Below are 26,113 nucleotides of genomic sequence, written 5' to 3'. Positions count from 1 at the left end.
GGTTGTGAAAGTAGAGCTTCTCTGCACCCTGGACTGAGGACTGTTTTGTGGTGCTTCTGCAGCCCCTGTTTCCACGGTGTGGGGAAGGCAGGGGGCACACAGGCCCCAGCCACCTCCTCGCCTGAGAGCTGGAATTGTAGATGGAGAGAAGTTCTTTGGAGATGTCATCAGCAAGTCCATTTCCTTCCCTGAACCTAGCCCCCTACCCTGTGTACCTGGAGGTTGTAGGAAGCACCTGGGAAGCGCCTCTCTGGACGGGTGGCACTCCTGCCAGGGCTATGGCCAGCGTGAGGGCTGCCCAAGTGGGACCTGGCCAAAGGGGTTCCCAGAGAGTATGTGGGCCTGCAGGGGGGAGGTGGGCCCAGACCACCTGGAGGGCCCTGGCCCCACTTGGACGGGGCCTGTCCTTGGGGGCCTTCGTCCAGGTACAGGCCAGGTGATAAGCCGGGCAGGTGTCCACACAGCTTCCCCCATGGGCCTCTGGGCCTCCGTTAGCCAGGGAGCAGAGACACTTTCTTGTGGAAAGGACTCTACCGTCAAGTCCACTGGACTGGACTGGAGTGTTTCGTGTCAGAAGAGATGGGCTATTCATCTACTATTTCAGAAAGGCCCGAAAAGCTATGGCTGACGTGCATGCAGGTGGCGGGAACAGGTCCACAGAGCAAGTTTAGTAAGGACGTGAGGAAGGATGCGGATGGTTTCTGCTTCACTCTAAGGTGTCCAGCTTGGTCTGTAACTGGTTACATTTATTATACATATATATGTAATACGTATATGTTATAGATGAAAATATATAACACCTTGCATGTATACAGACATATACACACATACATGCATATTGGGGTTTACATTTTTTTTGCAAAAATGAAGTCATACTATGTTTGCATATTTTTCTGCAGATCTTTATTGAAACTTCATAATGTATTTTATAGACACTTCCAAGTCAGTAAATAGATCCACCTCATTTCTTTTAACCACTCTTTATTTTCGTAAATAATTGGTTAACCATTCCCATGTCAAGGAGTGTTTATGAGATGACTGAATTTTTAATACAAATCTGGCTTCAGGGAACATATTTGCTCATTTATCTGTAGGTATCTCTGAATATTTCTATAGAACAAATTCCCAGAAGTTAATTGCTGTGTCATAGGATGAATACATTTAAGATTTTGATAGAAACTGCCAAATGGCTGTCCAGAAAAGGTGTACCATTTTTAAACTACCAGCAGCATATGGGCATGCCCATTTCTCACACTCTGCCAAAGATGAATAGTATCTACCTTTTAAAATTTCCAGGAGCCTGATGGTTACATTTGGTTATTAGTGGGGCTGACCATTTTTTATATGCTTACTGGCTGTTTCCTATCGTTTGAATTGTTTTTCCATATCCTTTGCCCACTTTTCAATGGAATGTTTGCATTTTTCTTATTACTTTATAAGAGCTCTTTATAAATCAAGGATATATATTCCCTTCTTATATATATTACATATATTTTCCCCTAGCATGAGTCATGTCTTCAATTTTATTGAAAGCTTTCACAGTATAGAAAAGGGAGAGATGAAATAAGAAGCCACCTACTTTAGGTGGCTTTTAGGATAGAAAAAAAAAGGAAGGGGCTTATGACTCACAACTTTTCAAGTAATGTTCAACTTTACCAATAAGAAAAAAGTTCCAGGAATCCCATTGTTATAACTGTACTAGATTGCTTTTGTTTTGCTTCTCCCCCTAATTTTAAAATACTTGAGATATAATGCACATATCCCCAAACGAGGTTGTGAACCACTGACAAAATCTAATTCCAGAACATGTTCATTGCCTCGGAAAGTAACTACAATCCATTAGTAGTCTCCTTTAAACATTTGGTGGAATTCACCAGTGAAGCTGTCTGGGCCTCCTGGCCTTTTCTTTGTGGACGGTTTCAAAATTCCTAACTCAATCTCTTTAGTTGTAATAGGTCAATTAACAATGTCTTCTTGAGTCACTTTTGGTAGTTTGTATCTTTCTAGGAATATGTCCATTTCACCTAGGTTATCTAGTTTGTCGGCGTACAGTTGTTCATAGAATTCCTTTATAATCATTTTTAGTTATGTATGGTCAGTAGTGATGGCCCCTCTTTCATTCTTGATTTTAGTAATTTGAGTCTTTTCTCCTTTTCTCTTGGTTAGTTAGTCCAGCTAAAAGTTTGTCAATTTTGTTGATCTTTTCAAAGAACCAGCTTTTGGTTTTGTTGATTTTCTCTGTTATTTTTCTGTTCTCAATTTCATTAATTTCTTCTCTAATCTTTATTATATTTTTCCTTCTGCTTGCTTTTAGTTTAGTTTGCTCTTTTTAAAATATCTTAAGGTGGAATGTTAGGCAAGTGATTTGAGTTTTTTCTTCCTTTTTAATATAGTCATTTATACCTATAAATTTAGCTGCTTTAGCTGCATCCATAAGTTTTTGTTTTTATCCATTTCTAAATATTTCCTAATGTCTCTTGTGATTTTTTTTTTCTTTGACCCATTGGTTACTTAGGAGTATGTTATTTAATTTCCACATATTTGTGAATTTCCCAAATTTCTTTCTTATTGATTTCTAATTTAATTCTGTTGTAGTTGGAAAACATACTTAGTATGATTTTAATCTTTTTAAATGTATCAAGGATGTTTTATGGCCTAAGAAATGTTCTGTGTCTGTCAGGTCTAGTTGGCTTATCATGTTTTTCAAGTCTTCTATTTCCTTGTCGATCTTATGGCTAGTTGTTCTATAATTATTGAAATGGAGCATTGGAGACTTCAACTATTACTGCTTGTCTATTTCTTCCTTCAGTTCTGTTAGTTTTGCTGCATGTATTTTGGAGCTCTGTTATTAGGTGCATATATGTATATAATTGTTAAATCTTCATTGATTGACACTATTATCAATATATAATTTCCCACTTTGTCTGTAGTCATTTTTGTTTTGAACTCTATTTTGTCTGATATGAATATGGCCACTCCAGCTCTGTTTTGGTTTGTTTGCATGGTATATCTTTTCTTCATCCTTTTACTTTCAACCTATTTGTGTCTTTGAATTTAAAGTGTATCTCTTGTAAAGAGCATATAGTTGGATCATTTTTTAATCCATTTCATCAGTCTCTCTCTTTTATTTGGAATGTCTAACCCATTTTCATTTAATGTAATTAGTAATAAGGTGGGATTTACATTAGCCATTTTGGTCTTCAGTTTCTGTGTCTATTAAGCCTTTTTCGTTTCTCTATTCCTCCATTACTGCCTCCTTTTGTGTTAAATAGATGCTTTCTAGTGTACCATTTAAATTCCCTTGTCATGTCTTTACCTTTTTGAGGATTTATTTTCTTTGTAGTTGCCTGTGGGGATTACAATTTTAATTTATAACAATCTAGTTCAGATTAATACCAACTTAATTTTGATAGTATATTGAAAATTTGCTTTTATAACCCCATTTCCTCACCCCCTTTTTTTTTTTTTTTTTTTCCCGGTACACGGGCCTCTCACTGTTGTGGCCTCTCCTATTGCGGAGCACAGGCTCTGGACGCGCAGGCTCAGCGGCCATGGCTCACGGGCCCAGCCGCTCCGCGGCATGTGGGATCCACCTGGACTGGGGCACAAACCTGTGTCCCCTGCATCAGCAGGCGGATTCTCAACCACTGCGCCACCAGAGAAGCACTCCTCACCCCTTTTTAAGCTGTTATTGTCAGACAAATTATATCTTCATACACCATGTGCTCTTTAGCACAGAGTTGTAGTTATTGCTTCATACAACTCTTTTAAATTAAGTAGAAGGAAAAAGGAGTTATAAACAATAATACATTTATGCTGGTTTTTATGTTTACCTATGTAATTACTGGTACTCAATTTTTCGTGTGGTTTTGAGTTACTGTCTAGTAACCTTTAGTATTTCTTGTAGGGCAGGTTTGCTAGTGACAATTTCTCTCTGTTTTTGTTTATCTGGGAATGTCTTAATTTGTCTTATATTTTCCTTTGTTTTTTAGCAATTGACTGTTTAAAGTGAAATTAACCGTTTAAAGTGAAAAGTTCAGTGGCATTTAGCACATTCACCACCTCTCTCTAGTTCCATACATTTTTTTTCACTCCAAAAGGAAATTCTGTACCTGTTAAGCAGTTGTTCCCCATTGTTTCATTGTTGAAGAATAGTTTGCTGGGTCTAGTGTTCTTCATCCACAGTCTTTTGCTTTTAGCACTTTGAATAGTTCATCCCACTGCTTTCTGGCTTTGTGGGTTCTGATGAGAAATCAGCCATTAATCTTACTCGGGGGGGACTTCAATGGTGGGCCAGTGGTTAAGACTTCGCCTTCCAATGCAGTGGGCGTGGGTTCGATCCCTAGTCAGGGAGCTAAGATCCCACATGCCTTGTGGCCAAAAACCAAAACATAAAACAGAAACAATATTGTAACAAATTCAATAAAGACTTTAAAAATAGTCCACATCAAAAAAATATATATCTTTTGGGCTTCCCTGGTGGCACACTGGTTGAGAGTCCGTGTGGCGATGCAGGGGACACGGGTTCGTGCCCCGGTCCTGGAAGATCCCACATGCCGTGGAGCGGCTGGGCCCGTGAGCCATGGCCGCTGAGCCTGCGCATCCGGAGCCTGTGCTCCGCAACGGGAGAGGCCACAACAGTGAGAGGCCCGTGTACCGCAAAAAAAAAAAAAAAATCTTAAAAAAAAATCTTATTGGGGATTCCCTTGTAGGGTATGAGTCCTTCCAAGATTTTCTCTTGTCTTTGACAGTTTGACTGTGATGTGTCTTGGTGTGGATCTCTTTGAGTAGTTATTAGAGTCTGCTTAGAGTTTGTTGAACTTCTTGGATGTGTAGATTAATGTTGTTCTCAAATTTTGGCAGCATTCAGCTATTAGTTCTTCAGATATTCTTTCCGCACCATTCTCTCCTCTCCTTCTGAAATTCCCAATATGTATATGTTGGTGTGCTCAATGATGTGTTTTTTTCTTCATTGTATCTCTTTTCTGTTTCTCAGGCAGGCTGATCTCAATTGCTGGGTCTTCAAGTTCACTGAATCTTTCCATTTAAATCTGCTGTTGAGTCCCTCTAGTGATTTAAAAATTCTTCAGTTATTGTACTTTTCAACTCCAGAATTTCTATTTGGTTCTCTTTTATAATTTCTGTCTCTTTTTTCATGTTATGTATTTGGTGAGACATCATTCTCATACTTTGCTTAATACGTGGTTTCTTGGTGTTTTGAATATATTTAAAATAGCTGATTTGAGTTCTTTGTCAAGTAAGTCCAACAGCTGGGCTTCCTGTGTATGGATCACACTTTTTGTTTCTTTGTATGTTTTGTAATTGTTTGTTGAACTTTTAAAATATATAATGTGGCAGCTTTGGATATGGGATTCTCCCTGACTCCCCAGCATATGTTGTTGTTTGTTTTGACTTTTCTGAACTAATTCCATAAAGCCTGTATTTTTTATCATGTGTGGCCACTGAAGTCTCTGCTTTGGTTGGCTTAGTAATCAGCTAGTGATTGGACAGAGACTTTCTTAGACATTTAGAATCAGCCGTCCTCCCAGTTTTTGCTGCAAGACTCTGTGTGCATGTTGAGGCACTCAGACAGGCAGTTGACAACTCTGTCTAAACCCTCACTTGCTACTTCCACAGAGCTTCAAGGTCAGCCAGAGGTGAGAGCCTAGGGGCTTCTCAGGTCTTTTCCTGAGTATGTGCATAGCCCTACATGTGGTCTTCTAGATTCCCAGGAATATGTTGAGCTTTTCTTTTAAGCATTTTAGTTAGTCTGTCATTTACCCCATCTGTTATCCACTTGCCTCAGTGAAGTTAAATATTTCCCTTTAGGGGGAAAACGGGTTTTCACACTGAGAGAACTCTAACTCAGGTCAGACTGAGCTTTCTCCCCTTGCAAGTGAGGTTTTCTGGGGAACCACTAAACAGGTTAAATAATGACAATTCTCGGGAAATGGAGCTTTGAAGACGTTCCAATCCAGTTCTTCCCCATCTGGTGACTGCCGGGCTACTCATTTACACAGTAATTGTGAAGTTGTTGGTTTTCAAGGCTCCCAGGGAGCTGGAGAGCGGAGGGTTGGAATAAGGCAAGTTAAAATGCCACAACATTCACTGTTTTTTACTGAGATTTAGCCGTGGAATACATGCTCCACGGAGTGCTGAAGCCTTTGGTTAATTTCTAGAGTTCTGACGAAGTTGATTCTAACCTTTTTTTGGGGCGGGACGGGCAATTTTTTAATTGCTTTTATGGAGAAGAGATTTTTTTTTTGGAGGTCCTTATTCCACCATTCTTGCTGATGTCATTTGCTTCTGGTTTTATCGTTAAAAGTGTTTGGAATCACGCTGAATGTTTGGCATCATCATATTTGGTTAGCGAAGAGAGCTCAGTTTTGCCACTTATTCACTGTGTCCTGGGGCATGTTCAGAATCTGCCAGCCTCAGTTCTGTTGCTTGAAAAATGGTTGGTTGTCAAGTGAAAGCTCTAGTTTTTCCACCTCTGAGATTCTGAGCTTCTAAAGGCCACATTTTCATCTGCATTTTCAGTTCTTTCTTATGCAGCTTTACTGAGTTCATTTTTAAATATTCTGACCGCACCTTGTCAGTCATATTTTTATGATAATTATTTCACTCTGAATTGTAAACGTTCTTCCAATAGCATCGTTATGGCTCTTGGCTGTTATTTATTCCTGCGGAGAAACTTTACAAGTGCAGTTGCTATGTATCTTACCATTAACAGAGGGGGTTACTCTTCTCTCTGTCATCCGCCCCCTCCACCTTGGGGTTAGCAGCTCCTCGGCATGAAGTAAAAGAAGAGGCCTTTAAACGGGCCCTGGTACAGGAAAATGGTACCCAGGTCTGGAGGTAAGATGCCATAGCAACCGAGCCACACATCTCACGCCCTTTTACAGTTGCTGATGAACTGACCCCAGCAGCAGATTTCAGCCCTTGTCTCAAATGTATCATCTTCGTAAACCACAGCCTCCGTGCTTGGGTTTCTGCTTCCTTATGATGCTACAGATGCCTAAATGCCATGGACACCCACCCCTCCCCACGCTCCTGTGCCTTTTGGTGCCAGGCGCTCTCTCCCTAACCCCCTTGTGCCCAACTCAGTGGGCACTTGTTTCCAGGGTTGGAGGATGGGGCACAGCATCTGGCACGACTCTCCGGAAAGCCCAGCTTCATCCTCCCATTTCTCAGGTGCCTGCAGGTGGGGACCAGATCGTCCTCCATGCTTCCCCCTTTGCATTGAAGTCTACCCCCTTATGCCCCCTGCTGGCCCGTGTCTCCAGGTGGATGGGGCACCTGTGGGTCTGTGGCCCCCACCTCCCAGCACTGGCTGCTCCCCAGCCACAAAGCGTCTCCCGTGGGCACACTGTTTCCACATCCCAGGGAGCTGGGGACGGGACAGCCAGAGCAGGCCTTGTGTGGAGGTGGTGTGTGTGGGCGCCATGTGCTGCATTCTGAGAGATGCCAAAAATAACAGTGAGCCGAAAGCCTTCCCGTTAGCTCCACGCGTTACATCATCTCATCGGGGCCTGCACGGCGACCTGCACGGCAGGTCCTGTGACAGGTGAGACACCGAGGCCTGGCTGGTGAGTGACATCCAGGACTCCCGTGCAGAGAGCCACGCGGGGCTCTTCCTGTTCTACTCAGGCCCAGGTGTATCCCTCTATCTGGGTAGAATTTTATCACCTCTGGTTGGCCGCACAAGTTGTGCTTTGTGTTAGTGCACCAACGTGCTCCTTTCATGGTGGTGTGGGGCCTGTGGGAGCAGCGGGCCTGCCGGGAGCCGAGCCCCAGGCCGGACTCCCCACGTGCAGGGCTCAGGCCACCAGTGTAGGTGCCCAAGAAACAACTTGCTTTCCCGGCAACTCAGCTTCATTTGTGCTCTGAGCCCCCCAGAAAACAGGGCCACCCGTCTTAATCTCAGCCGGTGTGGTGTTTTCCTCCAGCCCTCAGCACCCAGTGGGGTGCACCTCAGTCCTGGGAGCTGGACTGTGGTGCGTGATGTCTGGGAGGGAGAAATGCTGCTGGCCTCGGTGCCACTGGCCGCTCCATCAAGACCTCCATCCTCTGCACCCGGTGCTCTGGGTTGGCTCATCTTCCCTTTCTGTGGTCCCTCTGAGTTTGGTGCACTGCCCCACCCAGGCCTCCCCTGAAGCCCAGGAGTCATCCTGCTGCTCTGCTGCTGTTGGGGCTCAGGATGCCAGTGGCACATCTAAGTGTGGCTTTCCTGAACACCCCACAGCCCTTTTCACCCAAGGATCTTGCTCTCACTACCTGGTTCCGCCTGGATCTGTCTCCCTCCAAAGCCCTATCCCTTCATCCTTTGACAGATTGTTTTCCACCTACTGGAAGAAGCGATTCCGTGAGGGGACACAGGGCACATACAGGGAATGGGACAGAGCTTGGAGCTGGCTTATTCTGCTGATTACTGAGCTGTTCAGAGGTGACTCTGATACCGAGGGGTTGCACCTCCGCCCTGTGTAAATCTGCAATGCACACACTATTCCTTTACGGATACCTGCCTTTACATTTGCCCCAGCCTGTCCTGGGTGCAGCTGTCCTGAAAGTATACCAAACCCCTTTGTCCTAAACATCTAAAAATGGAACCAAATGAATTGTGTCCGGGTGGCTCCAGAGGGTTCAAATGGTTTGACATCACTCACACAGCCCCTGTTTGCTCAGGGAATTAGTTGGGACTTTTTCTTTTGCAAATAAGGCTTGCAAAGGTTTGTTTGGTTTAAAAAAAAAAAACAGAGAGATGGACTTTGTAGCTTAGGTAACTGGAAAATCTCTGGTAGCTGACTTCAGGAACAGCTGGATCCAGGACTCTCAACAGAGTCCCCAGGTGCATTGCTTTTCCCCTTCACTTCTTGGTGTTTCTTTCTTTCTAAACTCACATCCTCCCAGTCCCAACAGAAAAGAAATATTCTGTTTCAACAATTCCATAAAAGCCCTGAGCCTCACTCCCCTTGGCCTGAAATGAGTCACATGCCTGTCCCTGAAACAACCACTCTTGCCAGGGAATGGAACTGCATGGACCAGCTTGGGCCCGGGCCATGTCTGTAGCTCCTGTCTTGGGCCACATCATGTATTAAGCGTCAAGCCTTGGTAGGTTCTTACTGAGTTCCTGGGTGCCTGGGCCTGGATGACTCAGTGACTCAAAGGAAAATTACAGAAACTGTAGCATTGAAAGCAGAACAGTGTGCTTTAGAGCCATCACCCCTGCTGTACAGACCCTCCCCAGGGGCTGGACAGCATCCCACCCCTTCCCCAGAACTCCAGTTGTCCAGCCCTTTTTTTTTTTCTTTTCTTATTTTGGCTGTGCTGGGTCTTCTTCGTTGTGGCACGTGGGCTCTTCATTGCGGGCTTCTCTCTAGTTGCGGCACGTGGGCTCTCTAGTTGTGGTGCGCCGGCTCTAGAGCGCATGGGCTCAGTAGTTGTGGTGCGTGGGCTTCTCTCTAGTTGTGGTGCACGGGTTTAGTTGCCCTGTGGCATGTGGGATTTTAGTTCCCCAACCAGGGATCGAACCTGCGTCCCCTGCATTGGAAGGCAGATTCTTAACCACTGGACTACCAGGGAAGTCCCTGTGCAGCCCTTCTGAGTGCAGCCGAGCCATGATCAGTGGGTGGATCTTCCTAGGCTGCCCTAAGCCTACTTGTAAGAGGCACCTCTCAAGAAGGGGACTGGATCCACGTGACGAGCCCTCTCTCCCCAACCAATGATGCTGTGTGCCCAGCTTCTGCCACTAGATCACAGACCAGGACACGCTGGGGGCCATGAGCACTTCCACTGCCTGCACGGTGCAGGCACCAAGCTTGCAGCAGCTCCTTGTCCTTGTGGGTGAGCACTGTGTTTGTACCCCCAGGGAGTGTTCCTCAGGTGCCCCAGCTGAAGGCTCACCTGCTGACGTGAGGGCCATGCTCAGAGGTGGAGAACTGCTGTTCTCCACTGTGGCTGCATTGGAAGTCACCCGGTTTCCCCTGCCAGCAATTGGGCTGGGGCATGACCCGAGGATCAGGTTTTTAAACCTCCCCAGGGGATTCTAATGTGCAACCAGGGTCGAGAACAACTGCTCTAAAGCCATAGTTCTCAAACCTTCACATGCAAAGGGATCACCCGGGGACCTTGATTCGGGGCAGATTCTGAGACATAGGTCTGGGTGGAGCCTGAGAGTCTGCGCTTCTCACCGCCTCCCAAGTGATGCTGAGGCTGCTGGTCCCCAGGCTGCACTCTGAGTGGCAGGGGAACTGGCGTTCCGTCCTCGAGGACTCGGAACAGCCCCTGGCAGGTGGACACATCAGCCCAGGCCTGTGTTCGCCATCAGACGCCATCCCACTGGGCTGCTTCTGGAGAAGGAGCCACCGGCTTCTCAGATGCAGTGCCCACAGTAGCACTGACCGCCGTCCCGAGGGTGGGCTTCTGGGCAGGTGAGGCACAGGTGTCCCAGGGTGGTCATCCTGTCAGCGCCTTGAGCCATGAAGCAGAACACGCGGCAAGGTTTCTTCTCTGAGGGGGTGAGTCAGTAGGCCCGTTTCCTCTGATGCTCGTTGCTTGGCCGTCGGCACATCAGACTGGGCCACAGGGTTACCTGACGCACCTGCTCTAGAGCTCGGAGCCCTTCGTGACTGAGTGTCTATCAGGCACTTAGGGCTGCCCTTCTGGATCCCATCTGGCTGCAGCACCCTTGCCCTAGGGGAGAAATTTGACCGGATGGAGATGGAAGAGGGCCCCCTGGCTGGGCGGCCACCTGACCTCGCTGCCACCCCCCCAGGAACAAGGCACCCGGAGGACAGGCACGCTCAGCAGCAGGAGTCCTGCGTCCCCGGGCTCCGCCCTCCACCCCGCGCCTGTGCTGCTGCCCGCTGCCACCTGGTGACGCTCCTTCTCTGATGAACGACTCAGAGTGGCCTGGCTTGGATGAAACGCTCGTAATATTCAATTCAGCCAGCATTGAAAGAGTAAATGTATATGAAGTATTTACAGCAGTTCTTGGCACTTGTGCGCTGCTGCCAGCAGCATGCCGCGGCTTACTAGAAGGTAAAGTGTGAGAACTCCTCAGTGTCCTCAGTTGTTCACGGGATCCCGCGTGTCTACACAGCCTGCCTTCCTCTGGCCACTTTCCTGTGCATCAGTCAACTCAGGACTTCACGGGTGCTCCCTTACTGACTCTAGTACTGTGCCCAGTGCCGTGTCCACTGATGGCCTTGTCCAGTCCAGGAGTACATGGTTTATATGTTGCACTGTATTAATCACTATGCACTTATTAAGCACCTGCTGCATACTTGGCTCCTTGGAATATACAGAAATAATCAAATTTATTGGCATTGTTCTCAAAGACTTTGCAGTCTGATTGAGGAGGCCAATTATGACTCATTAAGCGCTAACTGGTGTGGGGCATCTATCTACGACGCCCCCCCTCCCCATGGCAATATTGAAGAAAATGGGAACTTGGCTGCTTTTCTAAGGTCTTTAAAATACCAAGAGGCTGGAATAATTTGGAATATTAGATGTCCTCGCATAATGAACCAAATGTGTGTTCATACCGCTCCGTGTCCTCACTCTCCAAATGTGATGTCTCCGAACTACAAAATAGGAAGATATTTATGTCAAACCCAACCAGCCCACACATCTGAATCACACAGGAGCACTTTGTCAGAGCATCTTACCAAATGGCTCAAACGCAATCAACTATTTGAGAATGTTTTTTTCCTTAGGAGAAATGTAATAAAGCAAAAGACAAGTGATTATTACAAGTGATTCCTGCCCTTGGATTTTATAAGCACAGGTGATAAGGCTCACCCATGCATAAAATATTTCCCAGCATCTACTGTGTGTAGGTTACCAGGGCTACAGAGATGAAAAGAGCTTGTCTCTGCCCTTAATGAAGCTCAAACTCCAGGAGGGGAAATGTGTACACCATAATATGGGTGGGCAGGGGCTCAGAGGAAGGATTCAGGGTGCCCAGCAAGTGCAGAGATTTCTCAGGGTCGGGTGGGGGCAAAGGCGCTGATGTGTGTGAGCGCGGCTCCCTCGGGAAGCAGGCGTGCCGTGTCAGGTATGGCTGCGTGGCGGAGGGGGGGATGGCAGGAGGTGAGATGGTGGCCAGGCCAGACTGGAGGGACTTTCTGTGATATTGCCATCGCCACTTCGTTTTTTCGGATCACAAACGAGCAGCGTACTGAGAGCTAGATTTTGAAAATATATTTCCAATACATGTTGTTCTCAGCTCAGACATGTCTTGTCCTCTGCTGGCTAACGAAAGCATCTTCACAGAAAAAGAAGTTTGGGCCAATTTTACAGACCTTTGTTTTTCTGAAGTACTCTAATAGACTGTCAGATATCAGAGTCCAAATCACTCATATCATAGTTGAGACAGAGGCCCAGAGAGGCAAGTGATTTGTCCCAAGTCACTCAGCTGGTTAGCAGCTAGTTAGTGGTAGGCAAGGCGAGAACCCAATTCTATAGATTTATTGCAATTTCTGCCAACAGTGCTGGCAGGCTTCTAGCCAAGTGCTACTCCAGGCAATTGGCAGTAGCTGTCTGGAGTACTGTGTGGTGAGCAATTCTGAGAATGATGCTGTGGTTGATGACTGATGTCTGCCCAGGGCAGGTGATGGGAGAGTGGCGATACACGTGCCCATTGTTGCCGTTCGGCCTCACCTTTCCTTACGGTGATAAAAATGAAGCAGTAGGGAAAGCTGGTCACCCATTGCTGTCAGTGCTGTGAACACAGAGCTGCCTTTCCCACAGCCTGGTCCTTCCTCAGCTCACAGTCTCAGGGCAAAAGCCGTGTTTAGCAAGGAATGTCAACGGCTTGCAACAGAATGGAGAAAATGTGAGAAGCAATTTCACAGATCTATGCTCTGCAGTGCATTTGTATTGTTTGTCTAAACTATTTTTAAGTTAAAGTGAAAACAAAGTTAATACCCTTTTAGTTACTGAACTAGCCGGGCGATTTTAGACCTATAAAGTCACTAAAATGACATTAACTATGTTTTTGCTCAATTAAGAAAATAATGACAAACAAGTCCATACATAGAATTTGTTTTCAGTAATTTTATAGTTTCCTCAAATCTCGCTAGGTCAGGGAGATCCCTGGAGCACCATGGCTTTTGCTCCCAAGTACAGGAAGCCAGTTTTGGGGGCTTGTGGCCTAAGCAGGATCCAGCTGGCTGATGGGTAATCTGGGAGTTGACCAAGAGGCAAGTGAATGGGCAGGCAGGCCACATTTATGTGGTGACACACAGTGTCCTGCAGGCCCATGAGGCCAATCCTTGGCTGAAGTGCCAGCCCACCAGGGGTGAATGTGCAGTTTCATTAGCTGCCTGGTTTCTGTTTTTACTGAGTCCAAGCTCATACTGCTTGCTGCATGACAGGCCACTAAATCAAGAGAGAAGTTGTTGTGGCAAAGAATAATGACTTCATTCATAAAGCCAGCAGACCAAGAAGTTGGTGGACCAGTGTCCCAAAGAACCATCTTCCCCGAGTTAGAATTCAGGCTTCTTTTATGCTAAAAGGGGAGGGAGTGCAGCTGGTTGTTGCAGACTTCTTGGTGTCAGAATCCTTTGTTCTCGCACCTTTTCACGGAGGTCAGGTCAGGATGTTTCTGTAAACCTTCAACAAGACAAATGGTCTTCTCTGTTCTGCAACTTATTGTCTCTGTATGAGTGGAAAAGTGCTATACCTTTAAAGGTCAGAGCCTCGAGAATGGGCTGTCCTGTATATTTCAGGCTATAGACAACATTCTTGTAGCAAAAGCAATAAAATACAGAGGTTCAAATAAAAGAAACAGATCCAGTATGGAGGCAGCTTTGTTCTTGGCTCTTACACTGTCATGTTTGATTTTTTTATGAATGCAGACACTGGCTCTGTGTGGCACCTCTTTATTTCTGTCCTCAGCAGCAGCATGTTATTGCCCAGGGATCCCTGATGCCCCGTGTTGAATCATGTGTGTCTGTGTGTTCGTCCTCAGGCCGCAGGGTTCTCCAGCACAGTTCTGCCTGATGCCCACCGGCTCACTCTCCCAGCTTTACTACCCTCTCTCCTGCTCCCTCCCTGCCAGCTGGGACCTTCCCCTCTTCCCTCCATCACAGACAGCAGGGACCTGCCTTCTCACACCCGGGGACTTCCTTGTATCCCTTGAGTTGGGGGGGTGGCTGGTCCCATGTGGCCGGAGGTGGAGAGACTTCTGCCCAGCAGTACGTGCAGAATTCTTGCTGACTCCCAGCTAGGGTGCTTCCCTTCTATGTTTTTGTCTTTTTTGTGTTTCCATAGAGTTGCGTTTAACTGGGAAGAGCTGTGAAAAACTGTCAATGTGGCAATTTGACCTACGGCTGTTCTTTCCATTTTGGGGGGCGGGGAGGGGGGTTGGTTAAATATCAGTATAACTCATGATGGCCATTGTGCTCTTTATAATGTCTCTTTGGGATACTAAGCAAGTAAAGGCCACATAGGTGACAGGTGCCACTTGCAAAGGTTCACTCTGAACAACACACAGCAGAGAGAAGACTTAAAGTTGTCTCCCTCATTCCTGACCCTTGTAAGTAGCCACTCTAAGTAACTGAAGTGCTCCCTTGGGCTCTGGGGGCCTGATGGTTTGGTGTGATTGCCTTTGCAGCTGGAAAGAATTCATGGCTAGTGAGCTCATCTCTTCTACGGGTGTTTAAGCAGTTCAGAATGTTACAGGAGAAAAAGCACATCGTGATGTTTTTGAAATCCCAGGAGTGAGCAAGGAAGGGCTACTCTCAGAGGCATGGGTGGGCCAAGGGGCATGAGGTGTGGGGTCTCCCCACCTTGATTCCTGACGGAGACCCTGTTCTGCATCCCTGCTCCACCCAGGCCCTTTCCGCTCAGGGGACCGTTCTGGCCCGGGGCCAGAGCACAGCGGGCTGGTCCTGTGTGTGTAGGGTGGGGTGTTGGGATGGGGGTGTGAGAGGGTCGTCAGAGGTAGTGGAGCCATGAGGGGACACTGCGTCCTGGCACCGAAGCCCCCTGTAGGCGGCCGGCGCTGACCCTGGGCAAGTTGCTCGCCTTCCTTGCAGGTCGGTACTTGTTAAGCTTTACAGCGATCATTCCTCCTCCAGCTTGTCGTCAAAGAAATGGTGTGCAGACGAACGGGGAAGCAAATGTGAAAGTACCTTGGAAAAATGACAGAAACTGCTTGTCAAAGACTCAAGCTCTCATTTCCAGCAGTGGAGAGGGCGGGTCCTGACACTGCTGAGATCCTGCCGTGTGGCCAGAGCAGGGCAGAAACTTACACTTGGAATCTGCGCCGGGGCTGGCACCCAGCCACTCCTCAGGTTTACCAGGTTAGGAAACTGAGCCTTAGAGAGGAACAGGAACTTAAATCCTAAGTTCCTCAGTCCTAAGTCCCAGCCTGTTTACCACATACTGCTTGGTCTTTAAAGGAAACTATTGGAGCGTCTCCTAATTATCAGCAAAATACACGTTCAATCAGAAAATTTGCAAAACATAGAAAGGCGCAGAGAAGAAGTTTAAAATACACCTAATTCTGTGATGTAGAAATAACTGTAGATCACATCCTTTTGTGGTCCTTCCTGAATTCCTTTTATGCATTAATAGACTTGTAAAAAAAAAAAGTAACAATGGGTTTTATGGCACACGCTATTTATAGCATGGTGCTCATCAGAGGAGGGTCTATGGGCAACATCACTGGTGTCATCCAGGAGCTTGTTAGAAATACCAGAATCTCAGGCCCCACCCCAGACTTACTGAGGCAGAATCTGTGTTTAGCAAGCTCTTCAGATTCTGGGATGCATATTCCCTTTAGAAGTACTGTTGTAGCCTACTTTTCCCCCTTGCAATGTATTGTGGGCATTCTCCCTTGTCAATCAATATTTTCATGTAACAGGGTTTTTAGTGACCTCGTGACATGTCCCAACACCATAGCCAGTCTCCTGTTTCTGTCTCCTACTGATGAGCCTTTAGAATGTTTCCAGGGGGCTGTTCTAAGGGGATACTTGACGATCTCCTGAGGACAAATTCCCAGAGTGCAGTTACCAGATCAGCAAGGGTTTTGAAGGCTTTTGATGCTTGCTGCCAGATTCCAGCCCAGAGAATATCTAACTTGACTGGTCACTTGAAATCTTGACCAGGGCTTCTTAGTAGGCAGCTGCCCTCGTGGGGAAGAGCTCACAGCTGGGTGAGGCACAGGCCTTGATTTGAGTGTCAGATTTTCCACTTAAGCCGGCTCAGTGATCTTGGACCATTTGCTTAACTTCTCTGATCCTCTGTTTTCTCACCTGCAAAAAGGATATATACCATTTAATTCAGAGCTGGTTGTGAGCCTTGAATGAGAGAGAATATAGACCATCTTGGAACTGGTACCTGCTTCATTCTCTTCTCTCTGAATAAAACGAGACCAAAGGCCTGAGGCGGTCCTATCACAAAGCCTTTTGATTTTCTTTCAGAAAAGATTTTCTGTTGCAGTTGATAAATTGCATTGTAATAGGAATGCACCAGGGGTGTTATTGGCCTTTTAGTTTGGTTCTCCCATGTCCTGGGGGATGTGTGGTTGGGCACGGCAAAGAAGGGCAAAGAAAGCATCAAAGAGAGGAAATTCCTGAAATTTTTTCTTAACATTGAGCAGAGATTTAAGACGTGTGAACAGTGCGCCGTGGGGAGCACGCTGGGACGTGGTAGAGGGACAGTGAGAAGGCATGTGCGCGTGAGCGGGTGGTGGTAGGGCCCTCCCTGGTCTTCAGGGTCCCTCTCGGTCCCTGGGGCCTTCAGTGTGACCCCAAGATGCGACACCGCATCCCCTTGTGGTGTTGTGTCAGTCTGAAGGGTGTTGTCTTGTGCTGGGCACTGCCCTGGACTAGCAGGGAGTGCTGACCAGGCTCAGAGCAGAGCCGGCCGTAGCGAGTGGCAGGGTGGCTCCAAGTTCAACGCCGCTGGCTGCTGAGCCGGCCTCTGGTGGGGTGAGTTGCAGCTGTGGGTCTGTTGGATTTGGCCTCTGGGGAGAGAGGAGTGCTGGCTGGGGCCACTCTTTAGAGACATCCACCCCGAGGCTGAGACCCGTCCCGACCCTACAGAGGTCCACTCTGCCCCTGGATCGCCTCACGGGAGATGGGACCCCCCTGCCGGCCCGTTGTCTTTCTCCCCGGAGAAGGCTGTTCTGTTAGCAGCATCCAGGCAGCAAATATTTAGACTGTAAAGCGTACAAGGGCAAGTAGATGTAGACTGCCGTCAAAAAGCACTCAGTGGTCATTTTCCAAGTTCGCTAAACTCACTGCTTTCTTTGTTCACCATCAAATACATTGGTTATGCTTTATTATTTAAATTATAAGCCATTTGACCAGAACTTTATATATATGGATGCATTTTGGAAAACAGAAGAGGAAGCTAGGACTTCCTCTAAGATGGTTTCTAAGAATCATCCTCAGGAGTCACCCTTGCTGCCTGCTGCCCCTTGGTTTTAGTAATACAGACTCATGCTTGTCATCCAGAGCCTTCTGTCAGCCCTCCAGACATTGCCTGGAAACTGCTGACTGTGCCGGTTAGCAGCCTTTAGACCTTGGACGAACTCAGGTGGAGTTGCGAAGCTGGACGGCAGGAATCTATTACTTTGAAGTGGCAGCTGCCAGTCATCAGGGAGGCGGCTTTTTGTGGGCTGCCCTTGGTGATTTCTCTGCGGCGGGGGGCGTGGCCTGCGCACCTGCCAGGTGTGGCCTCCAGCAGGGAGTGCTGGAACTCTGTCCTTGCTACAGCGAGCTGCTGAGCAGGTGCCTGACTGAAAGGAGGAGCCTTTGGAAGGTCCCAGGAAGGCAGTTCACAAAACACATCCAGGACCCGCGGCAACATGCTGGCCCTTGAAGAAGGAATAAGGAGAAAGCCAGTGCAAGGGAGCACACGTGCAGGGGGTGGACGTGCCCCTGGGGCCCTGAGCCCTTGCTCGGATGGATGGGGCAATCAGTGCCCTTTGCCCGCCTCTGCTGGGAGCGCAGGAAGACGGAGCCCGGGCTTGTCACTTTCCACCCTCAGCAGTTGGGCAGCGACTCCGCTCAGAGGGAGGCGGGTGTCGGCTCCGGCCCCACCCTGGGCGTCCACGTGTTTGGAGGGAAGGAGGAAGTGCGTGTGTGTCTGAGCGTCCACTGCCCTGGGCTGCACACCTGCCGGGGGACCCGCGGGACCGCAGGAGTTGGCCGAAGCCCTCGGGGCCCGGAGGTGCTGCTCCGGAGACGGGGACGAAGCTCTTGATCAGCACCCAGGGGGTGTCCCGAGAGCCCCAAGCCCCTCTGGGGAGAACAGGGAAGGCCCTCTGTTCTCCCAGAGGATGAAAGTGCCGGAGGCCCCCTCCACGTTCACGAAGATGGCTGCCTTTTACCAGTGCATCAGGCCTGAGCCCAGGTGGGCCTCTGAGAGCCAAGAGGTCGGGGTGGGGTGGGGTGGGGGAGGCGGAGGGGCGGAGCTGGGGGAGGCCCGGCCACGACCCCCAGCCCCTGGGGTTCAAGAATCGACTTTCAGCATCTGTTGTCGTGTATGACCTTTTTCCTTACAGGCATCATTCTGTATATTATATAGTTCCTTGAATTGCGTGAATTCCGGGACAAAATAATGATTTTCTTTATTTTCTTTGTGACACATGCATATATTGAAAGAGAGGGACACAGGGAGCTAAGGTGAGAGGGTGGGGAGTGAAAGGACGGGAGAAGGAGAGCAGCAGAGGGCTGGGAGACAGAACATTTCCTCTGAACAGCCCAGGCCTGGGAGTTGGAGCCACATGGCACAGTCTGTGTGCTTCAGGTGGAGAGGAGACAGCGGAGGACGAAGCGAAAGATCATGAGAATTATTCCTGCAGCTAAACTGGGACAAAGTGAGAGAGAGTCATGGACATATATACGCTACCAAATGTAAGGTAGATAGTTAGTGGGAAGCAGCCGCATAGCACAGGGAGATCAGCTCGGTGCTTTGTGACCACCTAGAGGGGTGGGATAGGGAGGGTGGGAGGGAGGGAGATGCAAGAGGGAAAGGATATGGGGATATATGTATGTGTATAACTGATTCACTTTGTTATAAAGCAGAAACTAATACACCATTGTAAAGCAATTATACTCCAATAAAGATGTTTAAAAAAAAGAAAGAAAGTAAAGGGAATCAGGATATGTCACCCCAAAATATGCCACTTTGACAGAATAATTATTTTAAGTTGAAGGAATCTGAGAAATGGCAGGTATAGGAAGGGCTCGCTTCCCTTTCTACCCTGAAGCAGGTCATAAGACTCTCATGTGAGAGGTGTCCTCCTTATACTTGGAGGAAAGGAGCATCCTTATCTCCAAAGATGGGGGGAGACTGAGAGGAACCTGAAAGCACAGGCTTGCTGTTTCACCCCATTTACTATCCTTAGCTCATATCCTTTATGGCTCCTATCATTATTTCCCGCAACTTTCTACTCTTCATCAAACCTAGAATAAAAACACTCAGGCTTAATCATTTCTTTGGATCTTCACTTCCTTATAAAGGCTCCTGTGCCATGTAAAACATAAATAAATTTGTATGCTTTTCACTGTTAAAAAAAAAAATAAAGAATGATTCCTGTAGCTAAAGATCAGCACCAGAGGGCTTGTTCTTTTAATTTATGTTTTAACTGAAATACAGTTGCTGTACAATATTATAGAAGTTACAGCTGTACAGTATAGTGATTCACATTTTTTAAAGGTTATACTCCATTTATAGTTATTGTAAAATATTGGCTGTATTCCCCGTGTTGTACAGTATATCCTTGTAGCTTGTTTTTTTTTTTTTTTTTTTTTTTTTGCTGTACGCGGGCCTCTCACTGCTGTGGCCTCTCCCGCTGCGGAGCACAGGCTCCGGACACACAGGCTCCGCGGCCATGGCTCGCGGGCCCAGCCGCTGCGCGGCATGTGGGATCTTCCGGGATAGGGGCACGAACCCGTGTCCCCTGCATCGGCAGGCGGACTCTCAACCACTGCGCCACCAGGGAAGCCTGTAGCTTGTTTTATACCTAATAGTTTGTACCTTTTACTCCCCTCCCCCTATATTTCCCCTCCCCCTTCCCTCTCCCCACTGGTAACCACTCATTTGTTCTCTATTATCTCTGAGCCTGCTTCTTTTATATTCACTAGTTTGTTGTATTTTTTAGACTCTACATGTAAGTGATCATACAGCGTTTGTCTTTCTCTGTCTGACGTATTTCACTTCACATAATGCCAAAGGGCTTGTTCTTAACTGACAGATTTGCTGAGGGCAGTGACCTGCCCGATTCCTTTGGAGCAGAGGCCAGTGGACCTTCAGAGCCACCACCCCCTGCTGCAGGTGACCTCATGCTTTGAAAATGTTTGGCCCTCGGTGCCTTTTGCTTCGGTCATGATAGTACAGAGGGAAGTAGAGCTATGACGTGGTTGAAATGCATTTGCAAGTATAAGTAAACAAATTGCATGTCTCATATACCAAATGGAAAATTCCAGTATGGCAGCCTCTGTTGATCTAAGTGATGGTCACATCTGCCCATCACCTGGGCTGGGTGGACCGTCTTGGGAAACGGATGTTGCACCTTTGGCAGCAGACATCTGGTGGTGTGGGGATGCTGGGGGACCTGGACAGACTGTCCACCCGCCAAGCCTCACTTCCTTCGTTTGCTACCTAGGGACAGGAACCCAACAACCAGAGGAGTCCTCGGGAACATGGGCCTTTGTACTGTGTAAAGCCCTGTGCATGGAAGTCACCATCATTGTTATTGTTTTGTAAAAATCTTCTTACTTGTAATTATTCAACCTCAGTGTCTGATGCTGCCTATTTTTTTGGTTATGTTTTCACACGCACACACTGTATTTTATTTTTACAAGAGATAGACTGACACCAAGCATTGTAAATGGATGACCACAACAAAAGCAACAATGATTGCAATTACCAAACAGGAAGCACACTCATACTATGTCATAATATTGACATTCAGCCCAGTAATCCTCCACTGTAACAGCTCCTTTACTTTGCAGTGAAAATTGGTTTGTATATTTTTTGCCTCTGAGTCCTTGTGGGATTTTTTTTTTTATCCAAACAGAAAATCACAAAAATTATAATCATCCTCATCGGTTCACTCCATCCCATGTAATTAATTTTTTTTCATCTTGATCTTTTGTTAGCACTTTTATGAATTCATCAGTTTTCCATTAGAGTTCTGAAAATGCTTATTCATTCAGTTCAGCAGTATAGTCAGTTACCAGAAACCTGTACTTGTCAGAGTCTTTTCCATGAATTCCTTGAAGATGAAACCCTTTTATAGGAACATATTTGCAAAAGTGATGCTGCCTATTTTGAATGGACCAGAATAGAGCGCGGTGGTGTGATGTCTCCTCATTAATAGACTTTGGAGCATGACTTCCTAATTAAAAAAAAAAAAAAACACAAAGCAAAACCTTAATTCTGCATCTGCTGTGCTGCAGAAATGCCAATCACATATGGAACATCCTAGATAAATTTAGCCTTAAGAACTTTCTTCGTGTCATTATTTTTGGTATAAATGCTTTAAAAGGGGGAATTTATTACGTAAATAAACTCATGAAGTTAAAAACAGACCAGTCTTCATAAAGCTTCCCTGAGCCCTGGGCCCTGGGTCCATTCGTCCTGTGTGGGCAGCGATCAGCACCCACAGCTTACACCTCTCACTCTGAGACTGAACGTTTCCGAGTTAGGTGGCATCTTGGCAACACACTCCAGCGTTAGATTGTATTTTCCCAGGAATTATGTGAATGCAGTTTCTGAGGTTGCAAAGTTTGAAGCTCTTTTGCTTACCTGTTTTTGAAATGATGGGGTTTTTTTGTTGTTGTTGTTTGTTTGTTTGTTTTTGCGGTACGCAGGCCTCTCACTGTTGTGGCCTCTCCCACTGCGGAGCACAGGCTCCAGACGCGCAGGCTCAGCAGCCACGGCTCATAGGCCTAGCTGCTCCGTGGCATGTGGAATCTTCCCAGAACGGGGCACGAACCCGCCTCCCCTGCATCGGCAGGCGGCCTGTCAACCACTGCGCCACCAGGGAAGCCCGAAATGATGGTTTTGTAAATGTCGCTAATAGATTTGTTTTATTCTAATAACCTGAAAATGTCTAAACTAACGTTTTTTTAATCTCATATGAAAACATTCATTTCTAGGTGAGTGAAAACAGGTAACTCCTGTGAAAGCTGTCATGCATCACAGTCTGAGACATGAGCTTTGCTGAGGAGCATTCATGTAGACGTAGGCTGCATACGTGAACACAGGTTCCTGTGTGTGTGTATACATGTATACACGGTAGATAGGTATGTGCTGCATTGGCCAGCTATATGCATTCCCAGCTAAGTAACCAATCAATGTGTCCATTCACAAGGACTCTGACTACCACAAAATCAACTGTTACATAAGTTTCAAAAAGTGGTGTAGTTTACCTTACATAAGATATTATTTATATGCTTATAAACTGTGCCGTTTGTCTTGCGGATGACTAAGTTTATTTGAATGAAGCTCTGCTGTTTCTCTGCAAAGAAACAGCCCAGCCAGTTGTGGCCACCGCCTTGTTCTCTTTGGGTGCCCCAACTGTCCCTGCCCAGCTGTGGCCGAAGGGAAGCCGGGAGCAAGGCATCTGGAGCAGAGACCTCCTCTGCATCCATATTCCTTGACTCCCAAAGGCTCTGCATCGTTATAGAGCACCTGATGTCTAAAGGGGGACAATGGACAAGAAGAACTCAGGCTAAAGAAATGTGACATCGTGTAGCTAAGTCATGGATTTAGAAGGACGTCTCTCCTTAAGACATTGGAGTACTGTGTGGTCTTGGGAACAGTGATTGGGTAGTTGATGCTGTGTCATTTTTATCAGGAGGTGAATCCTTTCTAACAAGTGTTATAAATGCTTCTGGTTCATTCACTCACTCGTTCATTCATTCAACAATCTTTATTAAGGACCTCCTGTGTGGCAGTACCATGCTGGTACATGGTCCCTATTCTCAAGGAGTTAGTCTTCAAGTTTTACATCCTTAGCCAGATAGGGGATGACTGACTTCTCTAGGCCAAGCCTAATTTTAGTATTTTAATAAGATAATCAATTATAGGTCGATAGGAAACTGACCGCCCAGTAAGTTCCTTTGTTTCCTTCCCGCTATCCTCCGAGCGCTGTGACTCAGTGTCTGAGCTCTCGGCTTTCACCACTTCACTCATCTGATTTCTTTGCTACTTTTTAAAAAATTGAAGTATAGCTAATTTACAATGTTGTGTTAGTTTCTGGGGTACAACAAAGTGATTCAGTTTTATATATATATATGTATATATATATATGTATATATATATGTATGTGTATATGTATATATATTCTTTTTCATATTCTTTTCCATTATGATTTATTATAGGATATTGAATATAGTTCCCTGTGCTATACAGTAGGACCTCTTTGTTTATCTATTTTATTTATAGTAGTTTGTATCTGCTAATCCCAAACTCCTAATTTATCCCCCCCCACCCCCTTTCCCCTTTGGTAACCATAAGTTTGTTTCCTATGTCTGTGAGACTCTTTCTATTTCATAAATAAGTTCATTTGCACATATAAGTGATATATGGTGTTTGTCTTTCTCTTTCTGACTTACTTCACTTAGTATGATAATCTCTGGGTCCATCCATGTTGCTGCAAATGGCATTATTTCATTTTTTATGACTGAGTAATATTCCATTGTATACATATACACCACATCTTCTTTATTCATTCATCGGTTGATGGACGTTTAGGTTGCTTCCTTGTCGTGGCTATTATAAATAGTGCTGCTGTGAACACTGGGGTGCATGTATCTTTTCAAAGTATAGTCTTCTCCGGATTTATGCGCAGGAGTGGGATTGCTGGATCATATGGTAACTCTAATTTTAGTTTTTTAAGGAACCTCCATACTGTTTTCCACAGCGGCTGCACCAATTTACATTCCCACCAACAGTGCAAGAGGGTTCCCTTTTCTCCACATCCTCTCCAGCATTTGTTATTTGTAGACTTTTTAATGATGTCCATTCTGACCAGTGTGAGATGGTACCTCATTGTAGTTTTGATTTGCATTTCTCTAGTAATTAGCGATGCTGAGCATCTTTTCATGTACTTATTGGCCACCTGTGTGTCTTCTTTGGAGAAATGTCTATTTAGATCTTCTGCCCATTTTTAGATTAGGTTGTTTTGTTGTTGCTGCTGTTATTGAGTTGTTTGAGCTGTTTGTATATTTTAGAACTTATGCCCTTGTTGGTTGCATCATTTGCAAATATTTTATCCCAGTCCATAGGTTGTCTTTTCGTTTTGTTTATGGTTTCCTTTGCTGTGCAAAAGCTTATAAGTTTGATTAGGTTCCATTTGTTTATCTTTGCTCTTATTTCTGTTGCCTTGGAGACTGACCTAAGAAAACATTGGTACGATTTATGTCAGAGAATATTTTGCCTATGTTCTCTTCTAGGAGTTTTATGGTGTCATGTCTTACATTTAAGTCTTTAAGCCATTTTGAGTTTATTTTTTTGTATGGTGTGAGGGTGTGTTCTAACTTCATTGATTTACATGCAGCTGTCCAGCTTTCCCAACACCACTTGCTGAAGAGAGAGACTGTCTTTCCCCCATTGTATGTTCTTGCCTCCTTTGTTATAGTTTAATTGACCGTAGGTGTGTGGGTTTATTTCTGGGTGACTTCTTTGCTTTCTTTTCTCCCCTATGTCAGAGTGGATCTACCCTTCCCGACAGGTGGATGGAGCAGGTTTTGCACGGAAACATCGAGGTGTCTACTCTGAAGGGCAGGAGGTCCCCTGGCACCCTCGAGGAGACGTGACCATGGAGAGGTCCACCGCCAATGCCCCTGCCACCTTGGGGTGGGAGCAGAGGTCAAGTCTTCTGCTCTTGAGGATAAAAGTATCTATCATGAGGCAGTAAAGCTGGCAGAATTTTCAAGCAGAGATTTCTCACAGGAACTTTGCAAGCCTTACACATTCCGTTGCCTCAGTCATGTGAAACTTATTTTTCTAAAAAAAGGTACAGGCAGATCCTGGTGTGACTCACTAGAGAACAATAGTCAAGTCCCAGTTTATTTTTGTCTTTTTCCCCAAGAAAAGGAAAAGTTAGTTAAAGGTATAGGGAAGGTAAGCAGGCTTAAATCCAGAAAGAGGAACCAGATCACAGAATCGTGCAAACAGAGGTGTAATGAAAACTGGTGAGTGCTGTGGACAGAAGGTTCAGGGCTTCTCACTGTGCATCGTGGGAGGCGCAGGCTCATCCGATCAGACCCCTGGGGGGATGTGGAAGTGAAGCTGGTACCTGAGGGCTGAGTGGGAGTTGATAGAAGGAAGTGGAGTGTAAGAGCAGGGAAAAGCATTCAAGCAGAGGGAGCAACATCTGCAAAGGTTCTGGGCTGGAAGGAAGTGAAGCCTGTGGGCCAGGGAGAGCAGGGCAGGCACATTCCTGCCAGTTGTGTACCGGGCGTCTGGTTGAGATCCAGACAACCTGCTCGTCTCGTCCACGTTTAGATTTACTCACATATACTGCCCTCCATTCCTACCTACACCTCCAGGCTTCCATCTGAGATCATATCCTTCTTCCCTGCTTTACTGTGGGATTGCTGGTGACACATTGTATCATGTCTTCTTTTCCAAAAATGTCTTTCTTTCACCTTTTTTTTCTGGGCACGCTTTTTTTCCAGCAGCTTTATTGGCATACAATTTACCTACCATAAAGTTCACCTGTTAGGAGTGTGCAGTCAATAGGTTTTAGTGTATTTACAGAGTTGCGCAACTATGAACGTAATCTAATTTTAGAACATACTCATCTCCCCCAAAGAAACCTTGTGCCCATTAGCTGTCACTTCCCCTTCTACCTCCCTCCCCCAGCACCCTACTTCCCAATCCTAGGCGAACAGGAATCTATTTGTCTTTCTCTATGGATTTGCCTATTCTGGGTATTTTATATAAATGGAATCATTCAGTATGTGGCCTTTTGTGTCTGGCTTCTTTCACTTAGCATAATGTGTTCAAGGTTAATCCATACTGTAGCATGTATCAGTGCATCATTCCTTTTTACGACTGAATAATATTCCATTATATGTATGTACCACATTTTAAATTTATTCATCAATTGTTGGGCTATTTCTACTTTTTGATT

General features: G+C 46.1%; 1 protein-coding gene across 1 annotated transcript in view; it reads left to right on the top strand.

The window, feature by feature from the left end:
- The first annotated feature begins 18,136 nt into the window (after window positions 1-18,136).
- CRACDL (CRACD like) overlaps window positions 18,137-26,113 on the top strand; it is a 64,573-nt gene continuing 56,596 nt past the window's right edge. The window contains exon 1 of the mRNA XM_081254392.1: window positions 18,137-18,372. Within this exon, the coding sequence (XP_081110518.1) occupies window positions 18,299-18,372 (74 nt within the window). The 5' untranslated portion in view covers window positions 18,137-18,298. The remainder of the gene's footprint in view (window positions 18,373-26,113) is intronic.

Source organism: Mesoplodon bidens (assembly GCF_964165515.1).
Source record: "Mesoplodon bidens genome assembly, chromosome: 14".
Lineage (NCBI taxonomy): Eukaryota > Metazoa > Chordata > Mammalia > Artiodactyla > Ziphiidae > Mesoplodon > Mesoplodon bidens.
The sequence above is the reverse complement of the archived record's forward strand: the minus strand, read 5'-3'. Positions and strand labels throughout refer to the sequence as shown.